Source organism: Falco punctatus (assembly GCF_963210335.1).
Source record: "Falco punctatus genome assembly, chromosome: 3".
In the NCBI taxonomy this organism is placed as follows: Eukaryota; Metazoa; Chordata; class Aves; order Falconiformes; family Falconidae; genus Falco; species Falco punctatus.
In genome coordinates, this window is record NC_137582.1 from 42558853 (window position 1) to 42576615 (window position 17763).

At 37.0% G+C, this 17763-nt stretch overlaps 1 protein-coding gene across 2 annotated transcripts in view; it reads right to left on the reverse strand.

The window, feature by feature from the left end:
* The window catches only part of PREX2 (phosphatidylinositol-3,4,5-trisphosphate dependent Rac exchange factor 2), a 181093-nt gene that overhangs the window by 10349 nt on the left and 152981 nt on the right, over nucleotides 1-17763 (reverse strand). For both annotated transcript variants that reach the window (XM_080380377.1, XM_080380376.1), the window contains 2 exons: nucleotides 16141-16331; nucleotides 4475-4577 (listed from right to left, as the gene is read on the reverse strand). In XM_080380377.1, the coding sequence (XP_080236503.1) occupies nucleotides 4475-4577; nucleotides 16141-16331 (294 nt within the window). The remainder of the gene's footprint in view (nucleotides 1-4474; nucleotides 4578-16140; nucleotides 16332-17763) is intronic.

Genomic DNA, 17763 nt, shown 5'->3' on the forward strand with positions numbered 1-17763 from the left:
GAGAATAGGGAGAATTATTACGTAAGAAAACAGAACTGAAAAAAAGAAAGATCAAGTGAACTGATCTTTTTCTATGTACACAAGTGATGGCTTATCAGGGAAATGATAATCAAGTTCGGGACAGACTTTTTAGTACAGTCTGTAGCAATAGGACACGGGGTAATGGTTTTAAACTAAAATAAGGTAAATTCAGACTAGATATAAGGAAGACATGTTTTACAATAAGGGTGATGAAACACTGAAACAGGTTGCCCAGAGAGGGGATAGATGCCCCATCCCTGGAAACATTCAAAATACTACAAGTGTACTGCTAAAAAGGGAGTTAAAATCTGGTCTCTGAGTCTACAGTGTACTGGACTGAAAACAGGAGTCTGAAATTGAGGGGAAAAAGAAAAAGAAAAAAAACCCACACAAAAAAAATCCACCCTCAAATGAGGCACTAAGCACAACATCCTATTGAAAAGGTTAAGGAAATTCTGGGACAGAATGCTTGGGAAACACTGTGCAGGAGTCTGCGCTGTTCTTAAACTTCTAATAGATATGACAAATGTGTCATTAATTATGTAAGGATAGCTGATCCAGTGTTGGTTATGAAGTTAGGCACGTTGAGTCCAGATCTCCATCACCTTCAGTTTCCCTTTTTCAGTGCCATTTTCTGAAATTCTATCATAATAAAGAAACCCCAGCATGACAGACTGCTGAGACTGGCATATGATTAACATTACTGAGAGCCAGAATATACATATACATGGGAAAACTATCTAAATTAATCACATGTAGATCCTGAACGTCAGCTGTGACTACCTCTGAGAGCAAAACCAGCCTATTTTTACTTGCATCACTCACTAGACAAATTAATTTTAGTATCTTGCTCACATAATAAATCAAATGCATTGATTTAAAAAGGAGTCTAGCTTTATACAACCATGGAATTTACTGTTTACCAGGGGAACAAATTAGACCTTACTTACAACTACCAGATTCTTATTTCTTTTGAGGAAAAGCCCCCAAAAATTACTACTAACTTGCTACGTGACATCTGTCTTCACTGAGCAGCATTATACCATTTCTGTTTCAATATACTATTAATTTATATTCTCCAATATTATTCTTAAAGCTATAGCAATGTAAATAATGACACTGATTATCTCATGTAGGCATACGGGATAGTTGTGCTATGTGGCTCCAGAATGCTTCCCTCTGCATATCAGTAGTGCCAGAGCACCTGTGCAAGATGCCAGCAGCTCTGAGGAGACACCACCATCATTCTGGACTGTTATATATGAACTAGTATTCTCATTGCCGTGAGAACAAAATAATAGGTTTCTTTTCAAGCTACACACTAATTTAAGGATAGCAAGATCCAGTCACATAAAGAAAAAGGATTCTCTTCATGCCCTGCTCAAAGAGCTCTGAGTCAGTACAATTCTTATCAGGATTATTCAAAATGTAGTGCTGTTACCAGACTCATGAGAAGGCATGGAAAAATGATTACTCACTTAAAAGACAACACAAATTCTCTCCTAGCCCTTTCTGTTTATCAGCTTTTTAGTTACCTTTCTTCCTCAGAGCCCTTTGCCTTCCTGCAGCTCCTTTCCTAGGCCTCTGTCCTCGCCACATTTTGCTGCATCCCAAAGACACGCTCCTGTCAGGATGCTTTACATAGTATCTTGTGGGTACAGATGTTTACATGAATAAATATACATTAGAAGATAAAGCTACTAAAAGATAGTTGGGATGTTTTGTCAAAAATTTTATTTTATGAATCAATCTAGACTGGATTAGCAGACGAAAAATGGAAACCACTGAACTAAAACCATCCCACAGACCCAAGTTCATACCAACTCTCACAAGTCAGTCTCTTTTATTTAGTTCTCGCAAAACAGGTGCTTGCAAATACCTAATTATAACTGACAGGCAATTACTTTGAAAATTGTTCCAACAATAACATCAGAACTATTATGAGACTTGATAAATGTGATCACAACCTCATTCAACTTAAAAGGAATAAACCACTTCCTGAGGTCATCCATTCAGTCAGGTGTCTCCAATTATTCCGTACTGGTTCCCCAAGCTGGAAGAGGTGTCAGCTTTGAGTAGAGACAATTTCCCCCTGTGCAAAGCCGATGCTGGCAGGACGTTGCGGGCTTCTCCAAAACAGGCGGAATAGATGCCCTTTCATTTGCACCTCCCTGTGGCTAATCCCTTTATTCCGCAAAAGACTCAGGGTGTAAATGGGCTAACAAAATTGTTGTTTGGTTGGGTTTTTTCATATTAAGCCAGGTAAAAGACACAGGTATTGCCCTTTAACTAAATATTCTGCATCAAATCCCAAGAAGCCTTTTTTTTTCTCCCATCCAAGTTTTATGTCCTGCATTATGCTCCTGACAGTTGAATCCTACAGATAATTTAAACATTAAATCTGGAACAGGTTTCTAGAAAATACTATAGCGTGTTGCTGAAATCACTCCAAAACATTTAGAATTTAATGGAGCGCTATATTTCTACTACAGAACTCCAAGACTGATTTAAAATTACAACAGAAGATTATTACTCTATTAAATGCTGTAGTGGTTTCCTGCAAGAGGAAGAACGTGTGAAAAAAGTCTGGCTTGATGTACTAGCAGGCTTTTCTGCAGTGTCTGTGGGTGGTATTGAGATATTGGTATCTTTAACAGCTATTGATCACCTGCTGTTTCACTTCAGAGAATGTAGCCTCACTGGAGGCTTCTTTCTACATCTCTATTTCATCAAGTACAGTTACAGCTGCTCAGAACCATGCAAGTTACTTTCGTCTTTCATTTTCATTTAATAAACTGCAGAAGATCCACAAATTAATCAGCATTTTTGAAAACTATATAGAACTGTGCATTGAAAATGTTCCTTTAGACAGAATAAATCCTGCAAGCAGACGTGTAAAATTCTATGTCCACATTTTTTGATTGCAAAATACCCAGATCTACCTTTTGTGTAGAACTTCAGTATACATGCAAGTTTATCCTTATACAGCAACAGCTTTCTTTTCGAGTCAAGCTAAAGCTGTAATTCCTGAGCAGACCTACATGTTCTGATTCAAAACCCTTGAGGGTATTTTTTCACCACAGAAATTTAATTTATGCACCAGGTACAGTGAAAGTCTGATATAAAAAGGAAGGAGACTAATTACTCTGATGTATCCATGTTAGGCAGCAACATTTACACACAATTGATCAGAACCTATGGCCCGACAATACCTACACAACTGCTTTAACAGACTAAAGGTTTGACTTAGCATATGTATATTTTTGTCCACAGCAAGTTAGAAGTAAAATACAGCTGTTTAATAATTTTCATAACTAAACTGAGATTGCTGCAGGGAATACATAGCAAAAATAATGAAAATAATAAAATCAAATGCAAACTCAAAAGCAGAAAATATGCATCTTGCCTTATCTGTGATTAATTGTTCTAATACTTAATTTATCTTTTTGTCACTTCAGGATTGAGTGCATCCTGTATCTTGTTTATGCTTTTGTCATAAGGCTGAAAACTACCACAGGCTGTAATGTATGTTCCATATGCACACAGAGTGATTAAGCCCCCACTCAACCTCTCTTTGATCGACTGAATAGGTTGGGCTCTTTAATCTTCACTTCATAAGCCTTGTCTAACAGCCTCTGGATCATTTGTGCGCATCCTTTGAACTCCTTTCAAGATTCCAAACATCCTTTGAAAGTATTTACCTGATAACAAGATATTCTAGGAAAACTTGTGCCAATGCAGTAGAATGTACCCCCCATTTTCAGTTGATATTGTCTTTTAACCCAGCATTTTTTGTCATAGGTTAGCACTAAGCGTTCATACTGAGGTGGTTTTCTACCCACAACAGCCTCTAAATCCTAATATTCTATTATGACCAAAGAGTGGAAAACACTATCTTGAAATAAGCATATCGTCCTCAGGAATCTTGCCTGGAAAGTTAAGAACCATAGTATTTATTTCTCCCCTTCCCTCCTACACTTCCCCTTCTTTCAGTACATGAGTCATTTTAATAACAATAGTTAATAATCTTAAATTCTTTTTACAGATAATATATATTAAAATAGTCTTACTCAACAGACTATTCTGATGTATGGTGATGCCACAGCAGCTACTGTACAAAAATTAAGAAAAATCATAACCCTGTAACAATTATGATGCATTAGACATACAAAGAAAGCAAGCAGCTGGTTAAAACCAGCTTGTACCATTATTTAAAAAAAAAAAAAAAACAAAAAACAAAAAACAAACAAACAAAAAAACCCAACACGGTTCAGTCAACAATAAAGGAAGAGAATCAAAAAAATAAACAAATACCCACAGTAAGAAAACTCACACAGCTATCACACAACATTAAGATGGAGGTTAAAAAATGCTTGGTCAAGTCATTCCTGTTTGATGATAGGAAACATCTTGTTAGGAAACATCAAGATCTCACCCACAATGAGCATCTTACCTGTTTGCGCATGACATCTGTAGCTTGCATGATATAGCGGGGAGGTAGCCCATGGCTCCGAGCCAGAATGATTGCCTGCTCTAGGGTAACGCTCAGAGTGCAGCTGCAATGGAAGATAAAAGTCAGCTATCGGTTAGCAGTGATTTCCTTATAATAATGGCTTTTGGACCAATTGTCTTTTTTTAAAAAAATGTATAAATAAAAAGATTACATAGTAGATCTGCCTCCTATCCCTCCCCTACCCACGCTGGTATTAGCCTGAACACTAAAATGTTTCTGGAGTAGAGAGATTTTGAGTGTAACAAGTGTTCCTGCTGACTTACAACCAAATGCATTTGCCTTGTTTTGCTGTTATTAAAAAAAAAAACAACAACAAACCAACCAACAGAAACCACAGCCTGACTATCACTTGGCAAGTGCATGAGAGAAGGACAGCCCAACAAGAAGAAATTTTTGTAACTGTATAAATCCCTTTGCAGGTGGTTTCTGCACATCTCTCACCCTCCACTGTTAATGCAGACCCTAGCTTTGGTGCCAAGGTCTTGACCTCTTGCTATTAATTTAGCTTGGTTATTCCCATAGCACATTAGTGCAGTTCAGTCCACCTCTGAGACACTGACCCCTTTCAAAAAAGAACAATAATAAATAAGTAAATAGGGCATTCCTTCAAATAAACTGTCCTTTCCTACTTCGCCAATCTTTTTCAAGTAAACACTTGAGGACAAAAACTGATCATGGTACCGCATCCTAATGAAAAGGCTGTAACTGCTTTGTCAGAGCAACCTGGAAATTTTCAGAGCTAAAGATCTTTCTGTAGGACAACGTATAATCACTACAGACAGGAAGCAGTAGGGAAAGTCATTTTGGACATGCCATCTGATTTCAGTTGTCATGGTGAGGACAAGCATAGATAGCTGGTTTCTCATGCAATCAAGACCAAAGCTGTAGAAGACTCACAGATAAAGGCAACAATACTGAGTAGAAACAGCTACTTTTTGGAAAGCACAACATGTTTAAGGGCTGCTGTCATCCAAGAGGTGAGAGCGGCTCCATTCTGCACTAATAAGCTGCTTGATGATTTTTCTGTTCACAGCCAAAATACTGCAATAATCAGATTCTTTCAATCAGCAAGAGGAGTCATACAGAAAATGATCCTACCTCAGCACAACGTGACAAAAGCTGTGTATTTCAAGTTCAAATAATAAACCAAAGACACATGGTTAAAATAGACTTTTGAGTAGCCTTTTGGCAAAATCCTGACCAAAAGATTCTGCATAGTTTATATTATGCACACCTAACGGAGAATATGTTTCAAACACTCTTCTTACTGAGCATAAGAACTGTAGGAGGAAAAAATGTAAAAATGTGTCTGCACTTATTTTCTTACTGAAAAAAAACAACCCAAACCCTGACTTGTTTTAAATACTACTTAAGTAAATTTATGGACTGTAAAAAGTTTCACAGCATGAGTGTAGAAGATACTAAATTTGATCTGCAGCTTTATTAATGGCCTTTCATTAAAAATTTATAAGCTAAGTAATTTTCCTTAGTAATGAATTAATTTTTATTCCCCAGTTTCTTGTATACACTGACCTCAGAGTCAACTTGAAGCAAAAATCTATTGATCTTTGGTGTTATATGTTTGATTAAGGTGCCTAATAGTTAAATATTTGCTAGAAATTTCAAACACTGTTTTCATCTTGTCTTTGAAAGGTGAAATCTTACACAAATAAAGTACATGCTCATAATACTTGCCAGCACCAAAATCTAAACATCTATCCTTCAAGATCAGACTGTAAAAAGGAAGCTTTGTGCCACCGACAACAGAAAAAAACCAGCAAAAGTATCTGAAATCTAATTTGACAGGTGTAATCTAAGCCAGAGAAAAAGGGCAAAAAGTCTCTCTGTAGGTCTAATAGAGGTTAATGAGCTCAAAGTACAGCTTTCAACCAACTAGTTACTGAGCCAATTTTCCCATAAATCTCATCTTCCTGGAACCCAAATGACTGAAAGAACAGAACTATAATCTGGATGCATGAATCAAAACTAACAAAAGAATCTCCTAAATGAAGGTCAGTCAGCTCGAAGAATTAGGTGCAAACACTAATCTTATGATTGGAAAAGCCCACCAAACTGCTCCTTATCCAAAACCTGATGAAATGGCTGGTGATCGTGAACATTATGAGCTGTCTACATGTTGACAATGCCATCCATGGTTTGGAAATAAGGTTGCCAAGTGTGTAGACAGACGTAACTAGAGTGGGAGAAGCAAAGACAAAGTGTAAAACAGCATAATAAAGATTTCTTCGATAGGCTACTATGGAGGTAGACAACAATGACGGTACAAACCTGAAACACAGGCTAAAACTGAAGCTCTCACCTCAAGGCAAAAAAGAATCGTAATTCTAAGGATAATATTTTTAATGTATGCTAGGAAATTAGTAGTGATGACAGCAGTGATGATGTTAACTACTATCACACCTTTTTAATAATTTTACATTCAAGATGAAGTCTTACAGTAATGCTGGTTAGACACATCCACTGCTTCTTTTAAAAACATTCTTACTCATCAACTTACGTTAAAAATGTTAAAGTAGCATCAGAGGCATGTTTGCATTTCAATATAGTATTTCATTAGAGATGTAATTTAATATTGCTAGATTTTGCCTTCTCTTAAAGCATGTAAAAGGTCTGATGAATGGCAGAATTAAATACAAATTATTAGTTACGGCTTTTGTCATGTGATTATGAAATGTTTACTACTTTCTAAATACAAAAACCAACACCACTCTAACAGCTTCATTTTGGTTGAATATTGAATCAATAAAATCCTCTAATAAAACTCATCATACAAACCTTCCACGGTGCTATGCTGAACTGACGCACTACTAAACATATATTTACATGCTTGTGCTTTCTCCCAGCTCTTCAAATATAGTTTATGAATTACTATGTATCGTTATCACAAACTGCCATGGAAACCAGCAGTGAAAGAAACAAATGCACACACAAAACATCAGATGGTAACATGGAAAAGTTGTAACTCAACAGGGCTGCCAAGTACAAAGGGATCAAGGAAATCCAAGTTTAAACCAACACAACTTGTGCAGGAATTCCTCATATGGTAAGACTGTTCTGGTGGTCCGAGAAAGGCTCAATATCAAGGATAGTCAGCAAATACGTGCAATATGTAATAATCCACCTTTCCTCCTCATTTTGAGTGCTGATAAGCAGATGGTACTAAAGTTTACAAAGCAATCTGGAAGCAATTCTGACCATTGAAAGTATCTGGTCATTTGGATACAATCAGCCCAGACAAACCAAACAAGGAAAATGGAGAAATGCAGTGCTCTCCTAACATTCTGTTATGGGAAGCATAAATCCCAAATTCATGTATTTTACAGTGTAAGCAAATCAAAATCTGTTCTCACTCCCTCTCTTTTCCTCTCATCCCTTCTTTTATGCCAGAAAAACAAAAGACCCAAATTCATTATCTCAGAATTTATGTCAGTTAGAATCACAAATTCCCTGCCCTGACAGATTACAGCAGCAAGGCAGCATAGACATTTGGCTTTCCCAGCCCAACTGGGCTGAGAATTCCTCATTTTACCCACTTGGTTTCCAAGAAACAGAAAGGGGTGCAGCTGCTTCCAGCTACTGCCTGCTCTATCTCCAGTCTCCCATCAGTCATGACAGCATTGACGTGAAGTTTAAATACAAACTTTCAAACAGCTTCTGGATCAGATCATCCTGAACAAAAGAGGTTAAAATAATTTTCTACCACCACTAGTCCATTAGTTTCTGACTGGATGTGCCTTTTACTAAAGGGCTGCAAATCACCTGGATAGACATACACCTACACTGAAAAATGGAGTTGTAAAAGACGAAAACAGATTGGAATTTTCTAATGGATTATTTGGTGACAGCTTGTTTAACGTCACCTGAAAGGAAAAATAATTTGAGTTCATGTACACTACCTACTGAGCTGACACTCAGAAAACTGTGTATCTATGTTACCAGAGCAAAAAGAATCTTAATCATTCAATTCATGCTCGTTTCAATTAAGATTCCAGCCATCCTACCTCCAAAGATGCATCAAAACATTCCTTAGAAAAATGCCCTGAATAGAAAAGATGAGGTGAAACAAATTGGTTTAGTAGTTACCACAGTCAGAGACGTCAAAATGAATTATGTTCTGGCTATGTGAATAGGAAAAAAGTATGAAAAGGATGCATGTATGCTTAGTCTAATTAAAATCTAAAGCTTCTATTCAACATGTAATTTAATGCTATTGTTATTATTTTAATTACTTTTCTTTCCATATATCATAAGCTAATTGTACCTGCATTTGACCACCTTTTAAACCAATTACACTATTAGGTATTAATTTGTTTCTACTGTCATTTATATTAATGCTTATAGAGCAGCTATTATTTATGTCAGTGTATGCAGCAATTAAAAACTTAGTACTAAAGTAGGTTACTTTGAGGTGAGCATTTTTAGAGTATTTCTTTATAATTACTAGTGATGGCTGGGTAATTCCATTGGTTCTTAATTGCATGAGTAACCCAAAGAAGAAAATAGGCCACGATAAGCCTAAAAAGGAGGGAAATTGTTGTTCAGAACTATAAGAAATAAGCATAAAAAGTATAGACAGGCCTAACACTCAAGACCCTCCCACAATTTCTAAGCTTCTTTCATTGTGGGAATGTTTCCACACAAGTAAAATTGAAGTTTGCATTATCTGTGCCCATTTACTGAAACTTTGTGAACAGAATTTCATCTCTCGAGAGGGAAGTTGGGCCAGGCAACATGTATTAGACAGAAAACGAGCAAGAAGTTTGTACATTAAACTACAATATTTACAGTGGAATTTTACAACTACACTAAAATTCCACTGGAGTTCCAGACTTAGGTTGAGTTCCTTTATGAACCTTTGTGAAGCTGAGATGTTCCCAGTGTGGAAAGACCACTGCTTTAAAATCAGCCTTGGATTGAACCCATCCATTGAAGGTTAGTCCAAAATTTGTGTTATTTTTGCCCAGATACAGAAAGCTATTACTTTGCATGTGAAATACATTTATTGCATTATGATGTTTCAGTAACCATAAACAATGTTTCCAAAAGTAACTTATCTGTGGAAGATATTAATGTAACTTCTGCCTTTTATCCATGAAACATCAGCATGCACAGGTCTCCTTTACAAGAGGCACTACTGTGATTCCATAGTTGCACAAACCTCAAAATAAATGTATCCCAACTTCCTTATCAGGCACATATCTACAATCCCACAACAAGATAATCAAACACAGTTCTACCAGGTACTTTCAAACACAAGCTACCAACAAATTTTTGAGTTGCTGAAGTAGATGGCATGAACTTAGCAAGCTAGAGAATCATGCTTGGGAGGTAAGTATATATTAGCCATATTTCAGACCTAACCTTGGTCAATGACGTCTTTTGTAGGTTACAAATATAGTTTTAATCAGGTTTATTAGATTCAATATTAGTAATTCTTCTAATACTTAAGCATGAAACATGCAGTAGGTAATAATTTTTCTGTTCTGTTTTGTTTTGGTTTGGTTTTTTTGGAAGATTCCTATCATCCAATATATTTCCAGAAATAAAATGTGATTATCCCACCTTTATTAAAAAGGAGTTTTTCAAAGAATAAGGGGGGAGGGTAGAAGGCACTACTTCTCACCATACATCAGTGTTAAAAAAACTGCACAGAGCATCTTTTCAATTTTTTCACAAACATTCTTTCTGTAAGATCTTGCCACCTCTAACCAGCTGGACACATTGCAAGGAGGCACTTCCATCATTACATTATTTATATTTTTTTTACAAAAGATCAGCATTTCCAAAAGATACAAAGTATCCTATGCCTTTTGTTTGCTTATTCTCAGTGGCACTTGCAAAAACAAACAAAATAAATATGACCTCAAGTTAAAACCCAGCTTCAGCCATTATCTTTTGTTCTGTGCAGAAAGTCACATTAAAGGCTTCTTCCCGTGTAAGCAGGCAAGTAAATCTGCTGGAAAATTGCAGTTTACTTCCCGTCTTGCAATAGTTCAGGTTATTCACTTAACCCACTTCCACTTTAAAAATTAAAGATTTGGATAAGATTTTATTTAGATTGTTAGAGAGGATCTCTATTCTATTTTTGTTGCAACACAGCAGTTTTTGTAAGGAAGAATCAGATTCTTCCAAAGATGTGGATGGCAAATAAGGCAATACTGCAGGAATTGAAGCATGAGAGGATGATTCTATAGAGTACGGTGATGGAGTTGTGTGTTGATCCTACTGCTAAATGTCCATAACGTTAAAAGGAATCCAAACAGAAAAAAGAACACATTGAAATCCATACTAGTAACAACTTAGATCCATCTTATCTGTCCCAGTGCATTTTATGCACTTCTCTGCATTTTCAGATTGCATTTTAAAGGAAATAGTAACTCAAAATCTAAGACATTATTAGAGATAATTTTTAGAGATAACTATTAAAGATAACAAAGCAAAAATGTACCAGATTACCTGAAAGGCAAATATAGATCAAAATAAAATGATGATCACTGTAGAAACAAGTGATTTGTGCTAAATGTCTTATTTTGTCTTAAGAGAAATTCTCACTTCTTTAAAAATTATGTAACAGTTTCCAAATAGTAACCAGCACAGAATAAAATACTCTACTATCCTGAATTATTTTACGAGAAGTTTGTTTATGCCTCAGTAGGTAAGGTATCACAAAAAGACATTAATTGTAGACAGACATAACAAAATGCCATTTAAAAACCAGAAGGGTATCAACTAAACGGGAAGGTAGCCGGCCTACAAGCACAGTTTAGTGCAGACAGCTGGAGAGGTGCAAGGATTAGTTTTTCAGACTGTGCTGACTAGCCTCTTGAAAGTAGTCCAATCAATCCCAGAAAGCCTTCTTACTGTGGAGCTAACAGCCAGCCTAAATACAGCTGCAAAACTTCAAGGAGACGTCTTTTTTTGTCGCATGCAGCCATTGAGCTCAGAACTAAATCCTTACAGAAAAATTTCTGAAATAACCTAAAAGGAAAAACTCTTATGATAGAATGTCTAATATATATGTGTGTGTGTGTATATATATATATATAAAAATAATATAAATGTTCGGAATACCTATTTTCCACATTGTTTCATTTCATTCACAGAAAGGCAGCTGGCCATGATGGACAGCTTATGGTGTTACTCTGCTTTGCTATGTGGAAGATGGAGCAGGTTTAGCTGGATTGCAGGAGCTGTGCCAGCTACAGGAGACAGCATAATCAACCCTTGGCAAAACCTGCCTCATCATTCCGCCGAGCGTCTGCCAGCCAGAACCCCACTGCTTGAAGGATGGTAATACTAAGGAGAGACTTTCTGGAGGGGAAATTAAAATTCAGAAAAGAAAATAAGACCGTGATTTTTCTGGGGTTCATCAAAATTATGAAAGATTTCTTTTCTCTTATCCTACAGGAAATGCAAAATTTTAAATAAACTTGGGATTTGTTTCATTTGGATGCTTTAAGCGATTCCTTTGAGCCTGTAAGGCCTGTGGTCCCTGAATAGACTTCTGCAGCTGCTGCACCTAATTTCATTTTGGCATTGAAAAAGGCTAGGACATGTCTGTGCAGTGCAGTCTCACTCTTCTCCCTCAAGCAGGAGCTAGCATCATGATTCAATAAAATTTAAAAGTGCCTTTCATCACCTACATTTGTACAGAGAGATTGCAGCTTCAAACTGAACTAACAGAAGTAAAGGAAACAGAGCATTGTTTACAGGATGACAGCTAACTGGCAGGCAGAAATGTAATTATGGATGATATAAAAGGAAAAAGAAATGCAAACTATTGATTTCTTGGACTAATTTAGAGCTCTGTTCCTGGTGTTGATCAGGCAAAGCATGTTTGCTTACAATAATCCAAGGGCAGTTTGCAGTATTCAATGTCACTTAGGGCACTAAGGTTAAAGGGACTTATTTTACCCCGTTTTTCTTCTTCTGGTGATCGAAACGTATTTGAGAAGAACTACTGTCTGAAATAGATATAGGATTGAAGGCTCTAACACAAACTGGTAAACATATTGTCATAATAAAAATCAAAGCAAAGCAATCACCAGCAATTCAAAATCCCCAGCATTATCTTGGATATGGGGATGAAAAAACGAACTCTGTCAAGCTGTTTTAGCGTAGTGCAGTGTAAAAAGCAATTTAATATGGATCACAAAGAAGTCAGAAACCAAGACACTGCTGATCCAGAGATCAGCAATCACTGTCAAAGCAGACAAAGCTGCTGTTTCATAGTTCTTGGCCTATTCTGCATTCGACTGCCACCCAGCGCCTCCCTCCCAAGCTATCTGGGATTTGCTTCTGGTTAGAAAGAGGGGTGGCAGAGACACACACCCCCACCCCTGTCAATCCACAACACCTAAACTGAGAAAACACAGAAAGGGCTCTCCAGTCAGTTCAGTAAGAGACGGATAAATTGAGCAAGAGAAGGTTCATATATATTTTGTTTAAAGTCTATTAAATATATCTAAATTCTGACAGATTAAAGGTTTTCTCAGTTCCCACTCCTGATGAACAAAAGATGCTCATCAGCAAAGCACCCTGTACTTTTCCACAGACATTCTTTCTCATTAGAGACCAATAATAGAAATTAGGCTAAAATGAGGGTTTTAAAAAATAAAGCATAGACGAACCTTGCTCTGAGTTGATTATTCTTTATTTTTAAGCCGGCAAAACTAGTAAATGGAAAAATCTACTTTCAAAGTTGAACTTGCATGGACAATTCACATCTTTCCCCCATCTGCTTGCCTTAGTAGCACCTGTAGATAATACCAGTTTTCAACTCTAATATCCCTAGCAAAATGTTAAACAACAGTCATTGAGTCCTTGGTCTGGGCCAGCAAAATGTGAATTTCTGCAACTGATCACAATCAAGCATTCACACCATTTAGTTTCTAAGAACACAGAGAGCCAGATACACTGCTAAATACAACCAGGCATAAATATCCTCTTACTTAAAATCGGTAGCTTGAATTCTAAGGAAGAACTTACAACTTAAAGAGTACTATTTTGCAAGATTATCTGCCTTGATTAAATAATATTCCAACAGAAGAATTTAGCCTTCAAGATTGCAGGCAACAGGCAAAATCATCTATGTCTATGGGACTCGATCAAATCCAGCATCTTACTCCTCTCTTCTGTCTCCCTCACAGGATCTCATGGTGCTGCAAGACCACTCTGCAGGGCAGCAAGGGGAGTAGTTCACAAAATCACAGCAGAATTTAGCAGTAGAAAGTTGGGAACAAAATTCACCCAGCAAGCCTACTAGCTGAAGACAAAATAAGCTTTCCATCCAGGCAAAGGCAATTCAGAATGCCAAAAAGCAGAGCCTGCTTAGTGCTGGACTGTAGAGGTATGGCCTAGGGAGGCCAGAAAGAGAAAATAGCACACAAAGTGACTTTATATGACTTCAGATTCTAGGGAAAAACTTCTTCATCCTCCCAGTTTGTATCCACAACAATAACTTCCAGAAACTGCTAAAAAAACTTCCTCAACATTTACCATTAAAAACAAACAAAAAAACCACACAAGTATCCCTTCTAGTCTCTAAATACATGAGTTTTCTTCTGAACTCAGGGCAGAATCTCTTTGGCTACCTATAAAATCACAAGTAACACATCCCTTTTTCTTGGAGGGCCTATCTTAAAATGTCTCTGGATAATGCCAAGAGTTGCTTCTTTCTCTGAACAGATGAGCACAAGGGCAGTATTAATGCAAAAGAGAACAAAAGTACAAATGGACTTGCTGTAAAGCAGAAGTAGTCATGCTTTAGAGAGGTGTTTTGCACCTTTATACAAATAGGTGATCTTGAATCCTTTAACATCTAGATGGAAACCCACACATAACACATTTAAGTCCCATTCCTGTTGCTCATAATATAATCTCAAAAGCCAATATATTGGTTTTCTAATATTTTGTGGGTTTAAAATATACTTAAGTAGACATTTAATTGCTTACATCTTTGAATTATCCCCAGTTTTGAGCAGAAATCTGATGAATAATTTATTTTCCTCTAAGAACAGCTCACGTTCAGAATCAAGCATACCACTCCTTATTCAGTCATCAAATTATTCTGAATAATTTGTGACTCCACACACTGTGGAGTAATAGTTTATTGGGGCTACTGAAGTTGCTCTGACTTTATTCTTAAACTAGAAGAATTTTTAGCACAAATATGCTGGCAAGTTCAGAATGTAATCCATGGAACCATGACAAAACCCAGAGGTAGTCTTTCTCAGCTTCATTTAAAAATGGCAATATTAAGCCCAATGTCTTTTCTGATCACATAAGACATGAAACTGAAACCCAAATAAAGAGCCAGAGACAAGCTGCACAGCTTCATGGTCTTCTGAAATGACAACTTCATGGCAGTCCATAGTATATAGTATTTTCATCTTCATCTGATACAGTGACTAGTGTTAAATAATGCAGCCTTTTTCTGTTATTGCCTAAAATCAAGTACAGTATAGAGCATGTTGCATACACTTGTATCATTGATGGAGAGTAATACAAATAGTCTGTTGTAACCTCTGCTAAAAGAAATGGCAAGCGCTGTTTTTATACAACTTAATTGTGTTGGCTATACATGGAGCTTTTCCTGTTTTTCATGCCTGGTAATCTGCATTGCAGCTATGTTGCCTTTTTCCCCCCCTCCCCCCTTCCTCAAAGCTCTTTTAAATAAAGGACATTACTTAAAATTAGGAGAAAGCAATGCTTGTTCTAAAACAATGTAATGGTTACCAAGTCTGCTAAAATAAGGATTTGTATGGATCAGAAACTAAGGAGCATATTTTTAACATATTACTACCTGTAATCTACAGTTTGGAATTCTTATAAAAAGAGCAGATACTCAGCATCAGATTCTTGGTTACATTTGGTTTTTTGTTTATTGGGGTCTTTCTCCCCCTCCAACTGTGGTCTGTGCTTTTTTGGTATAATGTACAAAAAAGTTGTAATCTGTTCAGCTGGAACATAAACATATTGCTGCCTTTGATGAATATAATGAAGTACTAGAGAGCTCTATTGGTGTATCATCATATATATATTTTGCTATTAAAATCTCTTAGTGTTTATGACAAAGATCCATCAATTACAGCTCAGTTAATTTTTTGACATTGTATTACTCACACAAACTGTTATACAGGCTGAGCTTCTAGTTATTATAAGGTACACTGGCAAAAATGCCTCTCTTCTGTTTCACTTTTTTCCTTGAAATGGGCTCCACTACAATTCCCGCTAGCATACAAAGTAAATATTTCAGCATTTCTTGCCTGTATTAAGAGTTTAATATAGTAGGTGTTATTCACCTAGGAAACCTTCCGTTTTCTGCTTTAGCAATTAAGATTTCTGCTTTTTACTGACTTGAATGAGGAACAATCCATTATAACTGCAGAAAACAAAATTGTACTATCAGTCACTGCAAATACAATTCTAGAATTTCACCACAAATCTTTCAGGTATGTTAGCTATTTAGTCTAAGATATTAGATATTTAGTGTAAGACCTCTCTATAAATAAAAAGCAGCATTCTCCAACCTGCAATGACTAAATAGCTATTGGAAACAAAAGGAGGAAAAGAAATTGTCATACCGGTGAACTCCGCTGTTGCACATAATTATGTGACAAGCTCCAAGCCTGCTACAGAGTTCAGATGACACTGAAAGCAATCCAACTCCAGAAGCACTGCACGCAGTGTAAGCACAGGCAGCAGTGCGCTTGGATCGGATAAAGGACCCTATGAGTCGGTAAAGTTCATCCAAGCAATTGAGAGGCCTCATCAGCTGCAAGACAGGAAGGGAGAGAGATATTTAAATATTTGCTATTGAAAGCACATGAAATGCTCTTCTAGAGCAGGTCATCACAGATGCAGATGCAACAGCAGGGCTGGCACAGAAAGCCAAAGCCAAATTCCATAACATAAATACAGAGCACAAAGTCTTCTGCTCCATGACCTATGACAACGTTTTCAAATTTTTCAATTTTTATCATCACTGTTTCATTCCCAGTATTGCCTACAGAAGTGTTCTTCACTTCAATAGACTGAACAGACCCAACAGTGCCATTTCCATTAATGGTATTGGCAAAGGGAGGCCATGAAGAGGCAACCTACAACTGTACACATATACAGGAGGGATGCCAAGACTAGTTGACCGACTCACTGAGAAAATCAGCTTATAATTAAAACAACACTGTCCTTTATTTATGCAAATGTCTAGTTCCTAATCTTGACTAATAACATGGAAAATGAATGGGAGTGACAAAAACATATTACAAAACAAGAACAGTTAACTTTGTAGCAGGATTTAAAATAACCTCAGCATTACTGTACAGAAAATAAATGATGCACTTAGTAGTAAAGAAGGCAGTTTCAAGTGGAAGGCTGCTCTCAGTGAAAGAACCTTCGAGTGGTCTAGCAATGAAAAACATCACCTCGTGGTGCTTTGTGTAAAGGAGACATTCACAAGCAGTTTTTCAGACCTCGTAATTCCAAATTCCTATTCTCTTTATTTCAGCAATACTCAAAGATTCCAACAACCCCTCCTAATATTCAAAGAATAAATCTTTTGGAAGACAGATTCATTCCCTAAATACAGTTTTAACTAGTTAGGGAAAGCGCCGTCTCACTTCCTCCCATATGAAGGTTACTTCACTGGAAAGCACAGAGGTCAAGTAAATCAATTTGAGTGAGTGAGTGTGAGAGTGAGTGTGAGAGTTAGAGTGTGAGTGTGTGTGTTTAGGGGTAACAAGCACTCCACATACAGCTAAATGTCTCCTGCTGTACCTGTGACTCCTTAGAAAATTGCTGACTCACCAGGGAAGGAGAGGCATAGACACATGTCCTACTCCCCTCCCGTGCAGTCCAGCATGGAACCAAGAAACGGGAACTATCAGTCTGTTAACACCCATGCTGCCTGATACCAACATAAAATTTTAGTCTGTCATAGGGCTCAGCCGATGACTGGTGTATTTCTAAAGCTGCAGTAGCTCAATCACTCTTGAAGTCAGTGTAGGGAAGACCCCAGGAAATTCTTTTTTTTCCCCTTACTGGGCTGCAATATGGGCATTAACTCTCCAACAATAGGAGAGAGCATTAAATGAATTTTCATAGCCCCTAGGATCTCTCAGTCACAGAGATTTAAAAGACAGATGAAGGCATTTGAAGAAAGCCTAAATAAGGAGGTTCAGAAGAGAGCCTTCTGAGCAGGATGCTGA